The following is a 21,188-nucleotide window of genomic DNA, read 5'->3' on the forward strand; positions in this document are numbered from 1 at the left end:
AAAGACATTTTATGATGTAAGAGTTTAAAGTTAAACATAAATAATAGTTGAATATCCCAACGTACATAAATCTAGAAGAGGTTGTTTTAAGCGTTGCTTCTCTGACTTATGTGTTCTCTGCAGAGTATGCTTACATCAGTTCCAGTACATGGGAAAACGATACATAGCCAGGTACTGTGTGGAATTTAAATTTCACTGTCTTGTTCGCCAAGAATAATAGTGTATACAATATGCCTTGAATCTCTATTACAAATAAATTGCATGAGTGGAAGAGTTATTGTGAAATGATATATAACAGTTTGAAGTAAGTAACTGATTACTATATTAACAAATCTGTATCCTAACTGAAAGTCTGGTATCTGTTTAAGAATGATGTGTTTGTGTTGTGTTTATTATCAATTACTTTAAAATCCACCCCTTAAATGCTATCTTTTACAGCATTTTTTCCCTTGAAATAGTGTCTTTGGGGAAGAAATTTTGTGATTTAATTGTTTTGTTACACACTTGGCCATAAAACCATGTCTGTTGAAATGTTTTAGAAATTTTTATATATAGTGTTTTTACTGAAAGGTGAGTAGTGAACGTTCCAACACTGCTGTTTTTCAATTTGAAGTCTGAAGTACCATTAGATACCTGTACATTCCCATTGAAGGCTGTTCAGGAGAAAATCTGTGGGAGTCAGAAACATGTACTAAATTATTTGAATATCTTTGCATTAATGTGTTTTTTAATGCGAAGTAGTTTTTTAATAGAGTAAAATATAGCAACTTGTTTAGGCCTTACACTGAGGTTGACATGGTAATACTGTTATAATTAAACTTGCGGGGTTGAAATACTGGCCCTCTTGAACTCAGTGAGAAAGTTGTTGCTGATTTTGGGTGGTAAAGCATTCTAACTAAAATGTTAGCTCTTTTGTTTTTAATTTAGATTTAATGGTGTGTGAATCTCTTTCTACAAACAACAAGCTTGAGTGTCTCCTTGGAGATTTTTCAGAAGAAAAGTCTCATCTCTGTTCACATACCCCAAAAAAATCAAAGGCCAAAATAAATCTGGCTTTCTTAAGGTTTTGATTGTAATTTTTGTGTTTAAATGTACTTCAAACTCTGGATTTACAGGAATCTGTAATTTTCAGGCTTTTTATAAAAATTCTTCAAACTAATTTGTTTGACTAGTTTGTAGAGAAGACTACCACACTTCCTTTTTGTTTACTGATCATCTAGTCTGTGTACTGCATGTTAACGCTAAAAATGTTAAGCTATAGAAGTCATCTGGTGTTCTGCAGAGATATTGAATTTTCCCAGTCAATGTAGCTTTCTAGTCTTCCACATTGTCATTACATTGAAGTATCTCACAATCAATGCACGTACTCTTAAAATACACAAATGACAGAGAATGAAAGGGAACAGGGAATTCTGTAATTCAAGCACTGGTTTTCATTTTTCATCAGCTCTGGTGGTGGTACACAATAGGAAGTTAGCCTGTACTGATTGCTAACACAGATCACTTTTCTGTTTTCTTCACTTGATTGCTGCAAGTTTAACAAAGTATATGGCTCTTCTCCCTTCCTGCTTGGGTAAGATGTACATGACAATACCTCAGCTAATTCCTGCTCTCCTGTTGCATGTATGCTTTTTAATTGTACCACTGTGTGTCCTTCTTTTTTCTAAAATTTTTACAATCAACATCGAGGATTTCGTTTTGGGTTCTGAATATTTTCAGAATATTTATGTTCACAAATATTTATGTTTTCAAAAGCTCTGAAGTAAATTTAGCACTTCAAGAGCGACTGCTTGTGTGCTTTTGCTTTCATGCTTTGAGGTTTTAAGAAAGAGTTTGCTGTGATGCTTTTTTTAAGCTACCTATTTTTGTTTTATAAATAAAACAGTAAATAGGTTGCATTATACTTCTTTCTATAAAACTTCTTGTGCTTAACTAACACTTCCTGTCTTGCTGCAGTTTGACATGTCTAACTTTTGCTTCTATCCCATTTCACCCATCTTGCAGGAACCAGGAGGGGTTGGGATCCATAGTTCATGATCGAAAATCTCAGACATTGCCTGTTTCCCGTAACAGAACAGGAATGATGCATGCCAGATTGCAGCAGCTGAGCAGCCTGGATAACTCTCTCACTTTTAACCACAGTAAGTCTCATGACATGATAACATTCATCATCCTCAACCAGTACCACAACACCAGAGGCAGGTCCCAGAGCCACACCAGTGCATTTCAATGACTTTTATTGTTCTAGGTCAAACAAATAGCTGGAATCAGTCGATGGTCTGTTCCCCGCTTTATGATAGAACAATCAATGCTGGCTGATGCCATAACATGGAGCATGGTTAACTACAGGATATTTTAAAACTGTATTTTAATTTTTTTTAACTTTTGGGCTGCACGTAGTTACAAAATTTACTTATTTTTTCTATTTGCTTTATTAAGCTTCATTTTTTTTCCCCACTTGGTCTTATAAATGATTAGTCTAAAAGTAAAAATATGCATTCTGACCATATCTCCATGTTTTGACATCCCCTAAGGAGAAATAAGTTTTTAGAATTTCTGCGGAGATTGTGAAGCCCATGATTTGGTTTGTATGGAAGTGAAAAAGCGTCCAATAATGAAGTGATTTTTCTGTTTTCAGTGTGAGAAAGATATCAAGTATTCTTGGAATTTCTGTAGACAATGGTAAGATTTAATCAGGTTGAAGTCAGCTTGTATAAGACTGCTGTACTGAAAACTAAATCTGCTTGTGGCCTATCTTTTTAAACATGCTGCTCTTAAATTGCAAAATATGTGTGTAAAGTATTCTGAAGCACCATTTTTCAATTTTCAGCTTCAAAAAACAATGAAAGTGGTTGACTAATCCAGTAAAATACAACACTGGTACTGAAAAGAATTGTGTGCAGTAAAGCAATTATTTGAGTTAATTGTATGTTCACTGTGTTCATCCTTTCATTTCCCAAAGCATATCTAACTGTCCCTTAAAATCTTTTAGCTCGTTATCTGTAATATAAAGCAACAGTTAGCCTAATTGCACAAGACTTACCACAAAGTCTAGTGGAAAACTGAAAAAAAAAAGTCCCACTAAACCTCCCTGTTTATATATGCATTCTCATGCCTGTTTAAATATAAGAAATGCAATTCTTTGATTTTAAAAATGTCAGAAAGCTATATAGCTGTGCAAATTACTTTTTCTTGTAAGCCGTCTGCTACTGCTGTATTATAATAATTTCTAGATGGTTTTTGATACACAAAAGAAAGCTTTTACACTATGTGACTACACATTTAGTAAGATAAAATACCTTGTAGATAAAGACTGATTTAAAAAAAAAAAAATCTCCTGGAAATAAATAACACAGCTGTTTCTGTGCCCTGTGCAAAGAGATTTCATACTTCTAGAACTTGGCAAAGTTTACTGATTTTTAGGAAACAGTGAGCTGAAAGATTTTAATAAATGCATGCTTATGTACAAAGAAACTTTCTGTTCTTTTCCATCTGAAGGATATTATGAAATATGTTGCTGTAAAAGCTATGTCAAATGTGAAATTGATTTTTATATCTTTGGTCTTGTTGTGGTCTAACTTTTACTTTTGTTGAGTTGTCAGTCTGCCTGTATCATGTATCCAAAGTAGTTTTCAGAACTTGAATAAATCTTGTAGGTATCCTGTATGGGATACATACAGGAAGGATGTATCTGGTGGAAATAGTTGCTTTATTTTTTTCTAAAATCATGATTCTTTGGCAAGATAGTTGTCTATAAATGTAAATTATAAACTTAATTGTTCCCTTTCTAATCTTTTAAGCAAGGAATAGAACTGAAGTAATGTTGTAAGTGATATTTCACGTTTCTGAGGAATTTCAGTATAGTTTTGTGCTTAAGTATGAAAGAAATTAGGTCCTTTGTTCAAATTTCTAAAGCATCTCAATACAAACTACAAGAATGTAGATTTATATGTATATTGCTAGGGCTGGAGGAGAGGAGGACCCTCAGTAGAATAGTGACATGCAAACGTACTGAAATACAAGAGATATACCCTGATCTGTAATAGCAGCATATGATCGTTGTCAAGCTCGTAGCCATTAGATATTATCCCATTTTCAGTGTTCTTAGATGGTTTTAAATCCAGTTACTCTACAGTAGTGTGAATGTATGGGTGCATGTTCATGTGCATGTCCAGGCAGATGTCCATATTATATGTGGTAACTGTAGTTCCATAGTTTCTTTTTAAGTTACATGTAAAAAATAGAATCCAGTATGTTAGTTATACATGAAGAATACAATACTAGCTTCTTTAAAATAATAGGAAATTGAAACAAGTTTTTAGTATGTATATGGAAAAAGCACTGCTAAATCAGTCTTTTAACTCAACCAAACTGAGTGTTCCTTTAAGTTTACATCCTGCCCAAAACTTCTGTCTCTAGTAATAATGTGGAGTAATCAATCAATGACCTATTTATTTGTTTGTTCTAAATTATTTATGTGAAGAACAAAATTTGAACTGTCTGGAAACCTGACCACTGACTACAATTTTTACTTAGTATTTATAATAAACCTTGCACCTTTCTTCTTATCTGGAAAAGCAAACAAATTATTTCTTTAAAGAGTATTTCCCTTGTCCTCAACGCAGTTCTCAAAATAGTTGCTGTCTCCTCGTATCTTCAACCACAGGCTAACTGAAGGATTTCTGGTCAGCCAAAAGTGATTGCTAAGAAAAAGGATTTTTCTTTGAATTTCTTTAAGGAAAAGAACACTTTTAATAAAAGAAAAATATTCAGCAAACAGCTGTTGTGTTAAAACTTGCTTCTAAATGCCAGTTGTTCCTTTCCGTCATTACAGAGGTGAAGGATGTAGTTGGATTGAAACCACAAAGAAAATACATGGGAGGAGGACGAGGTGGAGGCAGAGAAATTGCAAAAGATGATAGGAAAGAGGTGTATACTTCCTAACGGAAAGAATGTATAAATCCAAAGAAACTGGTGCTTATGGGTATGCATGGATAGTTCAGCCAGGGAAGCAAGAAGGTGCAGTAAGAAGTGGCCAGGTGTCATTATAAAAGAGAATATGTCATTTCTTCTGTTCTTTTCTTGGTCTCAACGAGTTTGTCATGCTTGTCATTGAGTTAGTCATGCTAAGCTGACTGTAAATTTAATGTATAAACATGATCCAGACCAAATTTTTATAAAGCAACCAGGGCACATTTGTCAATCTGGTTCTTAAAGATCCATGTTGGGGAACATAAACAACATATTATAACCAGTGCTGAAGCAGGATATGTTTTCAAAATTATTTAAATACAGTATGGAGCTAGAAGCGACAAAATATTTTGATTAAATATGGAGTTATTGCATTGTATTGCTACAGAGCGGAATTAATTACTTGGGTCTTCAGCTGCATATAAGTATATGATTGTATTCTTTCAACTCTTAGTGTTTTGTATTTTTATAATGGTTGACTTATAATTGCCTTTGAGATCATTATGACATCGCTAAATTACCGATACATATTTTCAGCTGTAACTCCATCCTACTGCAGCACTTACTTTAAGAATATATATGTGTATATATATAACTGTGTACATTTTTTTATATATATGCATGTGTGTATACATACATACACATATATATGAAACATCAGACATTTATTGTTTTAACTGCTGTTTAATGCTTCTATTGTTGACATTTGTACTTAATATATTTTATGATCTTGTGCAAATTATGTTAAGATAATTATATACACATATTTGAAAAATATTTAAATGCATATGAATTATTTTTCTGTATTGATTACTAACTTCTGTCAGGCTTTTTACTTGTTAATCTTTTCCTAGTTCAGCAAGTCTTTTGGAAATAAGAAACATTTAAATGAGTATATCCAGCACTTACACTCCATTTGGAATTTCTGTAGGCTATGGCCATTCAGATGCAGATGTTCTTCACCAATCTTTACTTGAAGCAAATATTGCCACTGAAGTTTGCCTTACAATTCTGGATACTCTATCATTATTCACAATGGCTTTTAAGGTTTGTTCTTGACTTGGTGTTAACATCTCCCATAATTCTCTTTCAGAAAAAATATTTTTAAAAATATTTTAAAAATTATATTTATATTTTATAGTCTAGTAATATAGCATTGTATTTCTAGCATTGTATTTCATTATTGTGTCATGTAAAAGCTGATAACTTCTCACAGCAAAATGCTTTGGCTTCAGTTACACACTGCCCACAGACTCCTTACTGATCAACAGTAATCTGTAGGAAAAGGTCCTTCCTCATCCTAACTTCCTAAAAATACTTCTAGAAACTTTAATGTCTACCTAGTATTAGTGGTAAACCTGTCTTTTAACAGCCTTGTGGGGTGAAAGGTCTATTGTATGGCAAAAACATAATTCATAATTGCACACTATCAGACTTTTGTATTGAACTTGGCTTCTTCTTATATTAACTCGCTCATTAATTAACAGTAATTTATGTGTGTGTTCCTTTTCTGTAACTTTGTTTCAATTTGTCCACTAATAAGACTTCTTTTTAGTTGTATCAGTTACTGTAGCTCTTCTGTGTAATCTTTTTATAGCACACCCACTTGCATACCCCTGCTCTCTGTTTTTTTTGAGCTTTTCCAAACATTAAAGGTGAAGTTAGGAGAGATGATAGGTCTAGCTTGTTTCTCCCCTAATTAGAGCAATGCATCCAGATCCTTGCTTGAAGATTCAAATTTAGTGTCTTATCTTTAATCTAGTTATGAAAACATGAACTTATTTATAATGAGATTCCTTTTATTAGTAATTTAATTAGATAGAGTTTAGAACCAGTTCTGTCCACAGACTTCATGACAGAATTGAAAATGAGGATACCTAGTTTTAAAGATTTAAAGAAGAATGAACACTAATCTTTTAGTTATCGGCTGCCCATCATGCTTGGAACGACAGTCCTTCAAGCTTATCTGTATGTAGTATGTTGAGAAAGTAGGTAAGAGTATACCACAATAGTCTGCAAGATCCAAACAAAACAGGTAAGAGAATCAGGAGCTTCTATTCAATCAACTGCACTAAAATACATAAAATCATAGAATCATAGGACAGTTTGGGTTGGAAGGGACCTTGAAAGATCATCTAGTACAACCCCCCTGCCATGGGCAGGGACATCTTTCACTAGATCAGGTTGCTCAAAGCCCCATCCAACCTGACCTTGAACGCTTCCAATGATGGGGCATCCACAACTTCCCTGGGCAACCTGTTCCAGTGTCTCATCACCCTCACTGTAAAAAAAAATTCCTCCTTATATCTAATCTGAACCTACCCTCTTCCAGTTGCCCCTTGGCTTGTCACTACAGACCCTGGTAAAAAGTCTCTCTCCATCTTTCCTGTAAGCCCCCTTTATATATTGAAAGGCCACAATGAGATCTCCCCAGAGCCTTCTCTTCTCCAGGCTGAACAACCCCAACTCTCTCAGCCTTTCTTCATAGGAGAAGTGTGCCAGCCCTCTGGCCGTTTTTGTAGTTCTCCTGTGGACCCGCTCCAACATGTCCGTGTCTTTCATGTACTGGGGGCCACAGAGCTGGACGCAGTACTGCAGGTGGGGTACCATGAGAGCAGAGGAGGAGAATCACTTCCCTCGACCTGCTGGCCATGCTTCTTGTTATGCAGCCCAGGATACGGTTGGCTTTCTGGGCTGCGAGCACACACTGCTTGCTTATGTCCAATTTTTCATCCGCTAGTATCCCCAAGTCCTTCTCCACAGGGCTGCTCTCGATCCATTCATCCCCCAGTCTATATTGATGCTGGGGATTGCCCCAACCCTGCTATGAGAAAATTCCACTGTCTGAGCTGCTAAAGCCAATGTAACCAAAGTGTGTTAATACTTTGAGTGTGCCTCTCAAAGAACTGTTAATAGTGATTGATTTAATTAGCAGCTCTTAAAAACAATTGTGTTCTGTAAGTCTATTCAGAAGCCAACACTTTCTTTATAAGGAAGATTAATGAAGTGTTAGAAATATCTACTTACAACTCAGATATGTTTGTATTATTAAACATCTTGGTAATACTATGCAGATTATATTTTTTTTTAATTTCCTACTTTTGGATGATCTGTGTATGTTCTTAGAATAGTATAAATGTATCACTGTACAAAACTAAATTCTCACTATCAATTTAAAGAATCAACTACTAACTGATCACGGGCATAATCCACTGATGAAGAAAGTATTTGATGTATACCTCTGCTTCCTTCAAAAGAATCAGTCTGAAACAGCATTGAAAAATGTCTTCATTGCTTTAAGGGCACTTATTTTTAAGGTAAGAAGTTTAAAAATAATTAATCCTTGAGTACTTATCCAGTTCTTTAGTTAACAATATACTATGTAAAAATTTAAAAACTAAAATCCCAAATTAAAATTGGTGAATAAGGACTAATCTGATCCCAACAGTGTGGAATACTTGTCCTATGAATTGCTGTAAATATCGTTTTGTGCCATGAACTGCTATAACTGTCTATTTTTTTCACAGTTTGGGAATATTAATATGTTTGTATTTTTCTTGACATGCTTATTTATCAAGAACTGAAGCTAGTTTTAATGAATAACTTCTTTCTTTTCTACTTTTTCCTCAGTTTCCTTCTACATTTTATGAAGGTAGAGCTGATATGTGTTCTGCACTGTGCTATGAAATTCTGAAGTACTGTAATTCCAAACTGAGTTCAATTCGTACAGAAGCTTCACAGTTACTGTACTTCTTAATGAGAAATAATTTTGATTACACAGGGAAGAAGTCTTTTGTTAGGACACATCTGCAAGTTAGTATACTCTCTTTATTTTTCGTTTTTTAAATACTGTATTTGTAGATGCACAGTTGCATACCAATGTGCAAAGCCCTGTCAGATAAAGACATAACAAATTATTTTGGCTTCAAGCAAGGCTGGTACTATTCTAAGAGTAAGAGGAGAGCAATAAAAGTATGTTCAGTACAAGGAAATACTTAAAAACAATTGGATGGCCCTGTGTTTCTTAGGAAATAGTTTTTATTTGTCAGTAGTAAATGTTCTGTTTTGTAGATGTTATTTTGATTGTTAAATGGCATACCCTGTTGCATCTGGAGAAGAAAAGAATGCAGCAACAAGCACGTAAAAGTCTAAAATAAAACAAATACATAGAAAATTGTGTGTTCTGACCAAGCTGGGAACAGTAGTTTACTACTTTTATGACCTCTGACTAGTTCACCTAGCAGTCAGTCTTTAGAGCAGAGGATGCGTGTGCATTACATTTACACAAGCCTGGTTTTTCTTGCCTGTTATTGTACAAGTAACTTTGGGGGAAAAAAAATCAAATATAATTTTACTTAAGAGAATAATCTTTCAATTTAAAAGAACAAAATTTCCTTTGTAATTGCTTCATAGGTACATCTCAAGGGTATTTCGTGAAATATGTACTAACAAGACATTTGTTTCTGTCAAGGTTATTATTTCAGTAAGCCAGTTAATTGCTGATGTTGTTGGAATTGGAGGAACTAGATTTCAGCAGTCTCTTTCCATCATCAATAATTGTGCCAATAATGACAGAATTATAAAGGTCTGTTTTTATTCTTCTTTCCATACTGTAGAAGGATGCTTGAAAACTCTTTCATAGTGTCTTTTGCAATTATGTTTCAACTTTTTATTATGCAAAGAGTAGGAAAAGATAGTAGTTAACCTAACTTTTCCATGTTTTAGCACACTACATTCCCTTCTGATGTTAAGGATTTAACAAAACGGATTCGTACAGTACTGATGGCTACAGCTCAGATGAAGGAGCATGAGAATGATCCGGAAATGCTTGTAGACCTCCAGTACAGTTTGGCAAAGTCTTATGCTAGTACACCTGAACTAAGGAAGACATGGTTAGACAGCATGGCAAGGATCCACGTTAAAAATGGAGATCTTTCAGAGGTAAAAGAAAAAAATCAAACTAGTTTTGGCTTCATAATAAGCTTAGGCTTATCTTTCTTGTAATGGAATGTACTATATGTAGTTGTTAGTGTGTAATATAATAAGCATTTTTAATAACTTTTGAATTGTTAGTAGATTAGTTTCAATGGCTGATAGGTTTTTGTCCTACCCAAGTACATCTGTAAGTAATTTCTGATTACTAATGTAAGGTATATGTTTAACTACTGTAGCTGACACGCTACTAAACCAGGAATGCTCAATGCAAACCGTGGAAGACAAAGACCTTCTACTTAAAAATATCTTTGTTATCAGTTGCTAAAACACTTAAAGCCACTCCTTGAATTCCTCTCCAGTTGCCTTTACAGAATTAGCTTGATTCTATTCCAGATTGCTTATTAAAAAACTCCTAATGTTCTTAAAATTGACAAATTGCGATTTTTTTGTTTGAAAAAAGAAAGCTATCTGATTTTACTGTGCTGTTAAAATATTTAATTCTAGTAAAAAGGAGATTTGGGAGTGGGGATTTTTACATGTCTTGATGTAAGTATTTTATCAGCATACAGAAAGAATTGTGTCTCTTTCTGGAAGTTTGTTTCATCTGAAAGTAAATCATGTTGCATGACATCATTGAATTTCATAAACATGTCTGTTAAACTTAGCATCATGTAAGCAAGTAAATATCTCCAAGAAATAGTCGCTGCTATCTTAGTATTAGAATGTCTTAGTATTAGAATTCTTCTTTTCTATATGGTAGCAACACAGAAGGCATACACAATACTCTGTTATTAGCTTGTATTTTGAAGGAGACAACTCCAGCTCTCTCAGAAGACAAGCTCTTTTGACCCTTTTCAGGTCTGTTTTTAATTTTTTGATTAAAAACTTAGAATCTTTGGCTGTATGACTAGATGAGGACCTCTGTAGATCACCAAGCCCAACCCCATACAAAGTATGAGTTAGAGAGAATTTCTGACCTGTACTTACATTTTTCCTTCATCTCCAGTGTCTGAGATTCTGCAGCCTCCATATGTAAACTGTTCAACTGAGAATTACAGTTAGACTAACACTTTGCTGTAAGCCTAAACCTTTTTAGTAAAAGAAGAATCTTGAATCTTTTTTTTTTTGTCCTTTCTGTGGAGAAAAGTGATCGGTGTCAACTTTAGAAAACATCTCAAATATTTGAAGACTACTCTGTCCCTCTTCTTTTTCTTCTGTTTTCCAGACTACTCCAACCAAATTCCTTCAAATTCCGTTCATAGGTCAGATCTCTTCTCTTTTTCTTTTGCTGCTTTCAAATGGTCTGTCACCATTTTTTTGCTACATTTTTTCTTCATCTGGAGCCAAAGGCAGACAAAATGGGTTAGCAGAAGAACCATCAAATGTTGAGTAGAATAATTAATAGCTTTTTGTTTCACATAACACTTAAAATACATCCCAAAGAGAGATTTGCTTGTTTTTATTATAGCATGGGGTTCCTACCTTGTAATTTGTGATCCGTGGTCACTCTCAGATTGTGTATTGCTGGCCATGCTACTCAATGCTCTGGAAAAGGAGGAGTGAGGGCTCTTGCACAGTTATTGTTTTGCATAAATGAGGTGCAGAATTCTTACACCAGTCATGAGACCTCTCCTGCAAAGCAGCAAAAAGGAAAACTAAAAAAATTTTCTTGGTCTAGAGCTCTTCTTATATACCTTGTTTTCAGTAGTTCCATTAAAAATGTAACTTATAAGATTGTTACTATTTCTGTTTTAGGCGGCAATGTGCTATGTCCATGTAGCAGCACTGGTTGCAGAATATCTCACACGAAAAGGTATGATTTTGAAATCTTACTTTAATGTTTATATTTTTTCATTATAGTTTAGGAAAAGCAATAGTTTCCCTGAGGAGGTTGTAGGCATTTCAGTGTTCACCAAGGAAAAAATTCTGACCTAACCAGGTAGCATACTCACATATTTAAGAGTATGCTTGCATATCTAAGGGGCAGCATTTCAGATGAAGGTGAAATAAAATCTTTAGGAAAGTAAAAATTTTCATTTTACACCAGCGCTGCTAATAGCTGAAGTCAGACCCTTTCTAAAGCAAACTTATCAGAGAATATTCTTGTTCAACAAGTAGTCTTTCACTGCATATAGGAAAACCTGGCATTGCCAGAGAAGTCAAAATAAATTCATACAAATTTTCAGATGCTGAGTCAGTTATAATAGTGCTCAGGATGCTTCACCTGTCTTCGTGTTCTGTGCTAGCAGCTGTCTGTAAAAGCGGGTTTCTGATGATCCTTGAGATAGGGTAGAAATCTCTCTTTCATCTATAGGATCAGAAGACTTCTCAGTCAGGGATTTGAGAAAATAAAAGATTATATGGCTTTTTATTACGAAAAATGGATCTCTAGAAGAAAATTTCAGAAATCTGTTAAGACTGATTATGATGTTGAGCTCATGTTTTGTTTTTGTAGGCAGAGAAATTCATGTTCGCAGCTTTTTAGTTTTGCCTTTGCATGACAGTTCAAAATGAAGCAAAGTCATGGGTCTACAAGATGCCTTTTCTCTGTTCCTTTTGTGCCTCTTGCCAGATACTTTGGTAGTGTATAGGCTATCTCCTCTGCCCCAATGATTTCGGAAACTTCTCTGAGACCGAATCTGAAACTAAGTTGCTTGTCAAAGTTACTATGTCCTCTTGGAAGCCCAATAACAACTAACTGATAACTAGTGATAATCTGTATTAATTTGCAATTTCTTTGGGTGATCTGCTATTTTTGTCTACTGTCATATAACAGTTATTTCCTCTCAGTAATATAGAGGGTCAAACTTCTACCTGTGGTATTTCCAGGAGCAAACCAAAACCATGGATTTGAGGCAATCATTCTGTAAAACCTCTGGTGGTCAGGCTCCCACCTGAGCAGAAAGAATTTTTGTAGGAATGAGCTGTGCAATAAATATGTGAAATTCCTTGTGCTTCTGTAGTATTTACTGATTGCTCTTGAGGCTTTAATTAATACAGGTTTTGGCCAAAAATCTCAATTTCTTAATTCAGCAATCTGATACAATAAAAAAGAGCTAAACAGAATGGGTAAAAGAGGTTTCATGTTAGAACATTCTAAAACCCATTTTTGCTAAATACTTATTTCAGTAAAGGAAGTTAGATTGCTGGGGTTTTTTTCCTGCTTGTAGACTGACTTTCTGTATCTACAGCTGAATAATCTGGTTTGCCATCCTTTGATCATTTTGTATGGTTGATGTCAGTCCATTCATATTGTTCAGACTGGGGGAGCCAATATGCCAGGGCCTGTTCGTGTACTCAGTTCCAGCATGACTTTACGCCAGTTTAATTAAATACTGTAAAAGTCACCTTGATTACCTTAGACTTAGGGTGGAGTAGATTAGTCACAGGTTTAAGATAAAATAGGAAGATTCAGACACTGCTTATTTTGGTAGGTAAGAGTCCAGATATTAACATTTGTGGGTTTTTAAAACCTGTTTATACTTACACAGTAATGTGAGGTCTAGTATTTTAATCACGCAGTGGGAGGCTGGATTTTTTTTTTTTTTTTAACTAATTTGGTGGTAAGTATATTTAAATATGGCTTCTGCCTTATCCAGCATCACAAAATGGCCTAATGTTATCCTGGTGGAGAAAAGTAAATTTGTCTATTTTTGTTTTTCAATGGCAGGGATGTTCAGGCAAGGTTGTACTGCTTTCAGAGTAATCACACCCAATATAGATGAAGAGGCTTCAATGATGGAGGATGTTGGAATGCAAGACGTTCACTTCAATGAAGTAAGTAAACATAAGAGTGTTAGAATTGATGCACATTGAAGTGCTGTTTGTTTTTCCAAGTTTTGTGTTTCAATCCAGAGGCTGACTAATATGATGGACATTATAATTGTTTTCTTAGCTGCTCTTCTTATCCTAAAACTAAAATAAAAATTTCTATGAGCTGTCCCAGCTTTACAGAATTTAGTATATGCATATATTTTGATAAAGCACTAGCACATCAGCTCAACACCACTATTGGAATAAAAGTAAGCAAAATGGATTTTTAAGCTAGTTGATGGGATGAACACTGATGTGGCTTATTTATTAGCATTAAAAAGATCTGGTTTTTTTTTAAAACTGACTTTGATTTAGATTGTTACTGCACTAGCAATCATGAAAATGTATTCACTGGGTTTTGCTGTTTTATAGTTTCCCTAAGCAAATATGCTGTAACAATGAAAGTGCTTTTATTGACACCAGACTTGCATCAATTTTTTTTTTTCTGGCTTAAGTTTCATTCCTTGTGTCTTCAGTGATCCATCTGTGCTGGCTCTACAGTAAATTTTACTATTAAGAAGCCTATATGAAAAGATTATGAATGATCTTGCTCATGAAGAGCTACGTCTACACTATATATTTGCCAGTATAGGTGGGGGAGGGAGGGACAGACCACTACTTGCAGTAGCCGTGTTGGAAAAATCCCTGGTGTGTAAGCATAATTGTACAACAAAAAATATTTTTCTTTTGTGTTTTAGTTTGTATATGGTGAAGATGTATGACAAAATCATTTGACTGTGTGAATTGTGGCTATACTAACAGATTTAGGAGGAACAGATGAAAGGCTTAGTGGTTTAAGCCTGGGTTTAGGCCTAGGGTACCTGTGTTTCACTCCTAAGCTCTGGTACTGCTTTGCTCTATAATTTTGGGACAAAAATGGTTGACTTGCCTTTTTCTGGGAAGGCAGGAGTTGGAATTACTTGAAATGAGAAATACAGTGCTTTTTCTTTCCAAAGACACCCAATAGCAGATTGCTTTTCTTGAATTTATGTGCTGTATTCTTTAAATCACTGATTCTTCTGATCCAGCATGGAATTTAGCATGTTACTCAAGGCAAAATGTAAGCTGCTCTAAGTGAGCCAAGAGTTGGATTTCTAGTGACTACTGCTGATGGAAACTTTTGTTAGAAATTCTTGTCAGTGTCTACCTGACAAACCATTTGTCAGAGCTAAATTCTTTTGTATTTTTTGAATTGGAATGTCTGTTCTTTTTCTCATTAGTCAGTCCCTGCAAAAAAAAATTACTGCTTTTTCTGGGTCATTGAACCCTACACAAATTTATTTCCATCTCTCAGTATTTCCATGGAACAGAAGTAAGCCAAGAGTGAAATTATAAGCCTGTGGAGTTTGCAAAAGGATCAAACCTTGCCAAATTTCATTTTTCAACCCTTTTAAACTTAACCATATAGTACTCTAATGTACTCTGATTAAATATTGAAAAAAGTTACTATTTTTCAGATAACTTCTTATAGTTCACCCCAGGAAGAGTAATAGTAGGGAAGAACGGTTTGGTTTTTAGTAGACTAAAAATCATGGATAAATTAGGATGACTAGTATTTTACAGAGGTACTTCAAAACAGGTAGTCTAGTTCCTTCATGAATAGGAACATATTCATATATGGAGTGTTTCCTCAGTATGTTCTTAAGTAAGCAAAACTGTATTAGTCTAAGAAAAAAATCATATGACAGATCAATTGGATCCAGAAATCGGAAAGCAGAAACGTATCTTTCAAGCTGTACTTTACTGCTACTGCTGAGCAAAATGATGCTCTGATGGGAATTCTTCCTATATGTGGTAACAAGAGTCAGGTGGAATTTCTTTCTTAAAACTTGGGATTTCCGTGGATGCTAGTTACTTTAGAGTTAAATCTCCAAAAGAGTAATTACAAGTATATGGGGGGTCAGGAGGGATCCCTCCATGTTTCTAAAAGGGGCAAAACATCTTTTATATTCTCCAGTTTATATAAAGTCTTCCTAATTAAGTGAAATTTGTCTTAAGACTTTATGTAGTTTCTCATTTAAAAAGTTGAAATTTTTAAAATTCTCAATTTAATTCTCATTTTAAAAGAATTCTCTCTCAGGCCAGGGTTACCCTGAGTTATTTCCTAAACCTAGCCAGTTGAAAAAACAAAATTTTGTTTTGTTTAGTTTTTTAGCAAAGTTACCGTGCGTGTTTCATTAAAACAGTTGTTTACCCAGACAGCCTATTCAGCAGCACAAGTCAAATTCTCCTCGCAGAACTAAAAATCTTCTGGGCGTCAGAAATAGGAAGGTAAAAGCCTGGAACCTGATATCCTTTCCATGCTAGACTTTGCTTAAGCAGTCCATCTGTGAGAGATCTGAGCTACGGCTAACAGGTGGCAGGTGCCAGATTCCATGCAGATTAAATTTTATTCAGATTTGTTGTTTTTTTCCAAAATAAACTCTGCCAGAATACAGCTCGACCACAGATTAAGTCAATCTCTACCTTCCTATTTGTTTTTTCTGGTCTCTTGTTAGTTAAGATTTTCCATGAGAGGAATTATTCTAAAATTATTCTAACTTGCAGATTGGTAAATGAAAGAGCTTCACAGCTCAGATGGTGTTACAGCTCTTGTTAAGTGATCAACATGCAGTGTAATTCAATATATTAAAGCACTTTATGAAAAACAGAACTAGGTACGTACGCAAGCATGCAAGACACTTTAAGTATGGTGGTGCAGGCTAGTATTCTTCAGGGATACTCAGGCTGATATTGTTAAAACATCTTCATTAGCAAGCTAGGTCATGGGATACAGTGTATCATCAAGTTTGTGGATGAAACTAAATGGAGGGGGAGTAACTGATATGCCAGGGGTCAGGGCTGCCACTTAGAGGGACCTCAAACTGAAGGAACACAGAAGCCTCTCAAAGTTCTACAAAAACAAGCGCAAAGCCTTGCATCTGCGAAAAAATCACCCAGTGTCTTAGCGCGGGCTGGGGACGGACTGGCTGGGCAGTAGCTCTGCAGAAAGACCTGGGAGTTCTAGTGGAGAACAGGTTGAACGGGAATCAGCAGTGTAGCCTTCTGGCAACAAAGGTCAACTGCATGCAGGGTTGTATTAGAAAGAGCCTAAAGTCAAGAGGTGGAGGGAAGTGGGTTTTCCCCCTTCTACTTGGTATTTCTGGTGCCCCATCTGTACTCTTGTGCCCAGCACTGCTCCCCCCAAAGTCAAGAGAGATATCAACAAACTGGGAAGAGTCCAGCTCCTGAGGTGGTTAGTGGAAGAATCAGGTGGAAGGATAAGAGGGGTGCCATAACAGAGTAGGAGGCTGTTCTCACAGGTTACACGGGAAGCTCTGTTTGGATATATGGAAAAAAACCTCTTCCTATGAGGATGGATAAGCACTGAGACAGGTGGCCCAGAAATGTTGTGTTCCTTTCCTCCTCCTAACAGCTCTCCCACATGAAGCTTTTGCTCTTCATGTTTTTTCCTGTGTGCAAACAAAATTTTACAGCTTTGCTACATTTGGATGCCCTCTGGTGTCTGAATTAAGACTCCTGTCATAAAACAGTGTTTGTGGACACCCCTTATGGTCCAGCAGTGACACTGGTCTTTCAGTTCTCACCACCTGGTTGCTGAGGATGGAGGTATGGGGAGTCTATACAACCCCATAACGATTGGGGAAAGGAGGAGATGTTTTAGGGACCATTGCAGCACATGGATAAGGGTAGCATTTTTCAGTCTTTTTTTGCCTTCAGTATTAAAGTTGGCTTTTCTGATGTCTTCATGCTGTCTTAGTCTCTACCAAAGGGAGGAGGGGAATAGAGTAGTATTGGATCCCTTCTAAGGATAAAAGGAGTTATTTCCAGCTTCTGGCTTCACCACTACAATGCAAGAGTGGTATCAGAAAGTCTCAAGGAGTAGAAATGTCACATCTTCTGACACCTCTCAGTCTCAGGCTTGGATTCTCGTGGAGGTTCTTGGAGGTCCAGACATGTTTGAAGAGGACTGAGATCTGTTAGGGTATGTGGATACAAATAGGCTTCTTCACCGTGTTTCTGTCACACTCAAGCAGAGACCAAGTATATGACAGCTTTGCCACATGAGCTGTAAGGTGTTCCAAAATATCTGTAAAATTGTTTGTTGTAACTGAGTTAATGGAGTTAGCCAGATAATTTTAAATTTATGAAAACTAGAGCAAAGTAATAATGTTATCTTAGTTTTGTAATGCTTATTGAAGTAGAAGAAATTAAATGCATGGAAAATAATGAATTATGACCAACTGAAGGAAGGGACTTTATAATTATGATGCAAGTGCTCTAATGCAAAATGTATGCTTCCGTTCTAACATACAGGTAAGCATAGTTCTTATTCAACCTTAAATAACTATCTTTTTGGTACAGGGATATTAGGACCAAACCCAACAACACCAAGGTGTTTTCTTGCTTGTGACTCTGTTTTGACCCTTCAGGATTTCTCAGCTTCTCTAACTGTTGTTACATGTCTCTTCATTCTGGGCCAAGTCTACCAAATTCTGCTGTTGTACCTTGACAATTACTTCTGAGTACAGATTTTGGTATTGTATCTTTTTGTTTTATTGTTGATGTAACTCGTTTGATAGTTTCCTTCAAAACCATTACAGTCAAGTGTTTGTATAGCTGCCTTTTAAAAATAATATTCTCTGTGCAAAACCAAAAAACCCCAAGGAAACAACATTTTGAAAAAACATGTTACAAGGTAAGACAAGTTTGGGTTCTCATACAGGTGTCATTTGTAGAATTAAGAGGTCAAGAGTATCTAAAAGAAAAATGCTGTTCCTGGTAAATACAAAGAGTGCATTTGTACACTCAGACCATTCTGTTTTGATTTGTTTTCTTTTAGCAATTTTTTGATTGCCACAATAATTTAAATTACTATGTTGTAGATAATTTTGTTTTGAGGCAGGATCTCCCTTTTCATTGGGAAGAACTTTGGTATAATTATTTGCCGTGCTTTTAATGAGTACTGAATTGTTTTACTTTTTCAAATGTGTATCCAAATCTAGGATGTGCTGATGGAATTGTTGGAGCAGTGTGCTGATGGACTCTGGAAGGCAGAACGCTATGAACTCATTGCTGACATATATAAACTTATAATTCCCATTTATGAAAAACGGAGAGATTTTGAGGTACTAAATTCATCATAAGTAAATTTGAACAAGAAAAAAAATCCTGTTTTTTCTAGTCTAACTGCATGACACATTGCACTTCACAGAAGAATAGTATTACAATTGCAACTGAAATATCAATGTGCTGAAATTTTTGTCTTAATTTTAAATAATTTAAAATGTTTTTCTTTAAATATAAATAATTAAAAATTAATCTTACATATTATCATTCTGATACAAGTGCTACACCTATTACTACTGTTCAATAAAACAATGTTTTTATTTATTAACTACAAGGACATCATTCATTGTTGTTTGAAGATAGGAAAGTTCTATGTTATTCTTTTACCTCATTATTGTTTTCTTTTATTTTTAGAGGCTTGCTCATTTATATGACACTCTTCATCGAGCATACAGTAAAGTAACAGAAGTTATGCATACAGGCAAGAGACTGCTGGGAACTTATTTCAGGGTAGCGTTCTTTGGACAGGTGATTATTATTAATTTTCATTTGTCTGCTCTATGCAGTAAGAAAAACCTGATTTTATTTTACAAGGTATACTGTTTCATCATCTATATACCATGACATAAAAAGCACAAGAAATATGGTCTGTAAGAAATAAACACCATCAATAATTTAGTTGAAAACATTTATCAATTCCGATACAATTCTTCCTTATTTTCCTCAGTAAATTTTTTGCTTTTTTTTCTTTTTCTTCTTTTATTTACTACCTTAAGGCAGCGGTAAGTTTTCTATAATGTCAGTTCTTAGCAATGTATTGACTTAATGTCTGTAGTGCTACAGTGTGGTTTGCAAGGCTGCTTCTTAGATTGGTATGCATTAATAGCCATTGCAATTTTAAAAATAACATTAAGTTCCATTTAGAGAACAAATCACTCTTTTCTATGCATTACTATTGCATGCTTCAAACAAAAGTTCTGGCTGTGTATTGGACAGCTTCACGTCCTCTATGTCTAGAATGCATATGTATCTGTATGGTATCATGCAGTATCAAGTAATACACTTTCTACATGCATAGCCCAGTTGCTAATTGTTCAGCTGAGCATGGAAAATTGTAAAATAGTCTGAGCAGTATAACTTTACATGTATTCTGTTGTCTTTTATAACTTTGTAGCAATACCAGTTTACAGACAGTGAAACAGATGTTGAGGTAATTACAGTAACCGCTTACAAAGCAAGCGATGCAGTAAAAACTACTGCATTTCACCTTAGTTTGATGTGGGTATTTTTGTCAATCTAGCCTGTGTTTATACATGATATGTTGTGCTTTTCTATTTTGTCTGTTTCATTTATGACAAAAATATTTATTTTCTGATTTCAAACATGAACTCAGAGATGGCTTGTTGTTTTAAGCCAAAGACCTGTTTCACTTTCCATGTACTCTATATTGCATTTAGTTACGGTTTTAAAACAAATGCTTTATAATAAAAAATAAAGTAGTAGATGGCAATATAATACAACATAAAATTAAGATTTTTACATAAATTAAATTTCAATTTCTGGAATTAATTTTTCATATTATTTTTATGTAAACCGTTACCAAAATACTCACTTGTGAGATAGTCCTGTCGGGCAACAAGATTTCTGTTTTGGCAAGTGAAACAGTGCTGAAATTTCACTTTTAAATAAAAGTGAAGAAAAGTTATCTCAAAGGCTTGGCACACCATAAAATTACAACAAACCTTTAAAATTTTAACTGTGTGTTTCCATTATCTTTCACTCATTCTGTAGTAGATAATTACATTTTTCTTTTTTTTTTATTCTCTGAGGAAACCTTTTCTACTTAGATTTTAATTTCTCTATATTTATGTTTGCTTGAATCCTGATGTTAAATGTTTATATTTGCTTTGAACAACACACATTATGTTCATCTTCATCATTGCCCTATGTGTTTTTTCCCCAAGATTTTCATTACTTCATTTTTTACAGGGATTCTTTGAGGATGAAGATGGAAAGGAATATATCTATAAAGAGCCTAAACTCACTCCTCTCTCAGAAATTTCCCAAAGACTCCAAAAACTCTACTCTGACAAATTTGGATCTGAAAATGTCAAAATGATTCAGGATTCTGGCAAAGTATGATCTTTATTCTCTCTAAAAAATTCTAATATATTACTTCCATTAATCCACTTGAAATACTCTGGGACCGCTGTCTGTTACTCAGTTGGTACACAAACATATGTGTCCAAAAACTCTACTGGTTGAAGGGCATGAGAGAAATATCATCTTCTGTTAAGTTTACCTTTAAGAACAACCAAAAATCTTAATTTCCACAGTGTTACCTCCCAAAATAAAAATTGTATCTTAAAACAAATTTGGATTATGACTATACCCTATGT

General features: G+C 34.9%; 1 protein-coding gene across 11 annotated transcripts in view; it reads left to right on the forward strand.

Moving 5' to 3' along the window:
- The window catches only part of DOCK9 (dedicator of cytokinesis 9), a 137,604-nt gene that overhangs the window by 106,752 nt on the left and 9,664 nt on the right, over positions 1–21,188 (forward strand). For 3 of the 11 annotated variants that reach the window (XM_075138090.1, XM_075138118.1, XM_075138080.1), the window contains 12 exons: positions 124–171; positions 2,005–2,141; positions 5,903–6,018; positions 8,151–8,288; positions 8,602–8,784; positions 9,443–9,556; positions 9,697–9,912; positions 11,662–11,719; positions 13,577–13,683; positions 18,726–18,848; positions 19,204–19,317; positions 20,779–20,925. In XM_075138090.1, coding sequence (XP_074994191.1) covers positions 124–171; positions 2,005–2,141; positions 5,903–6,018; positions 8,151–8,288; positions 8,602–8,784; positions 9,443–9,556; positions 9,697–9,912; positions 11,662–11,719; positions 13,577–13,683; positions 18,726–18,848; positions 19,204–19,317; positions 20,779–20,925 — 1,501 coding nt within the window. Of the gene's footprint in view, positions 1–123; positions 172–2,004; positions 2,142–2,638; positions 2,683–5,902; positions 6,019–8,150; positions 8,289–8,601; positions 8,785–9,442; positions 9,557–9,696; positions 9,913–11,661; positions 11,720–13,576; positions 13,684–18,725; positions 18,849–19,203; positions 19,318–19,565; positions 19,572–19,963; positions 20,000–20,778; positions 20,926–21,188 lie in introns of all 11 variants that reach the window. The other 8 variants (XM_075138109.1, XM_075138144.1, XM_075138072.1 and 5 more) reach the window with 6 other exon arrangements.

The sequence above is a fragment of the Calonectris borealis genome, chromosome 1 (assembly GCF_964195595.1).
Source record: "Calonectris borealis chromosome 1, bCalBor7.hap1.2, whole genome shotgun sequence".
Taxonomy (NCBI): domain Eukaryota; kingdom Metazoa; phylum Chordata; class Aves; order Procellariiformes; family Procellariidae; genus Calonectris; species Calonectris borealis.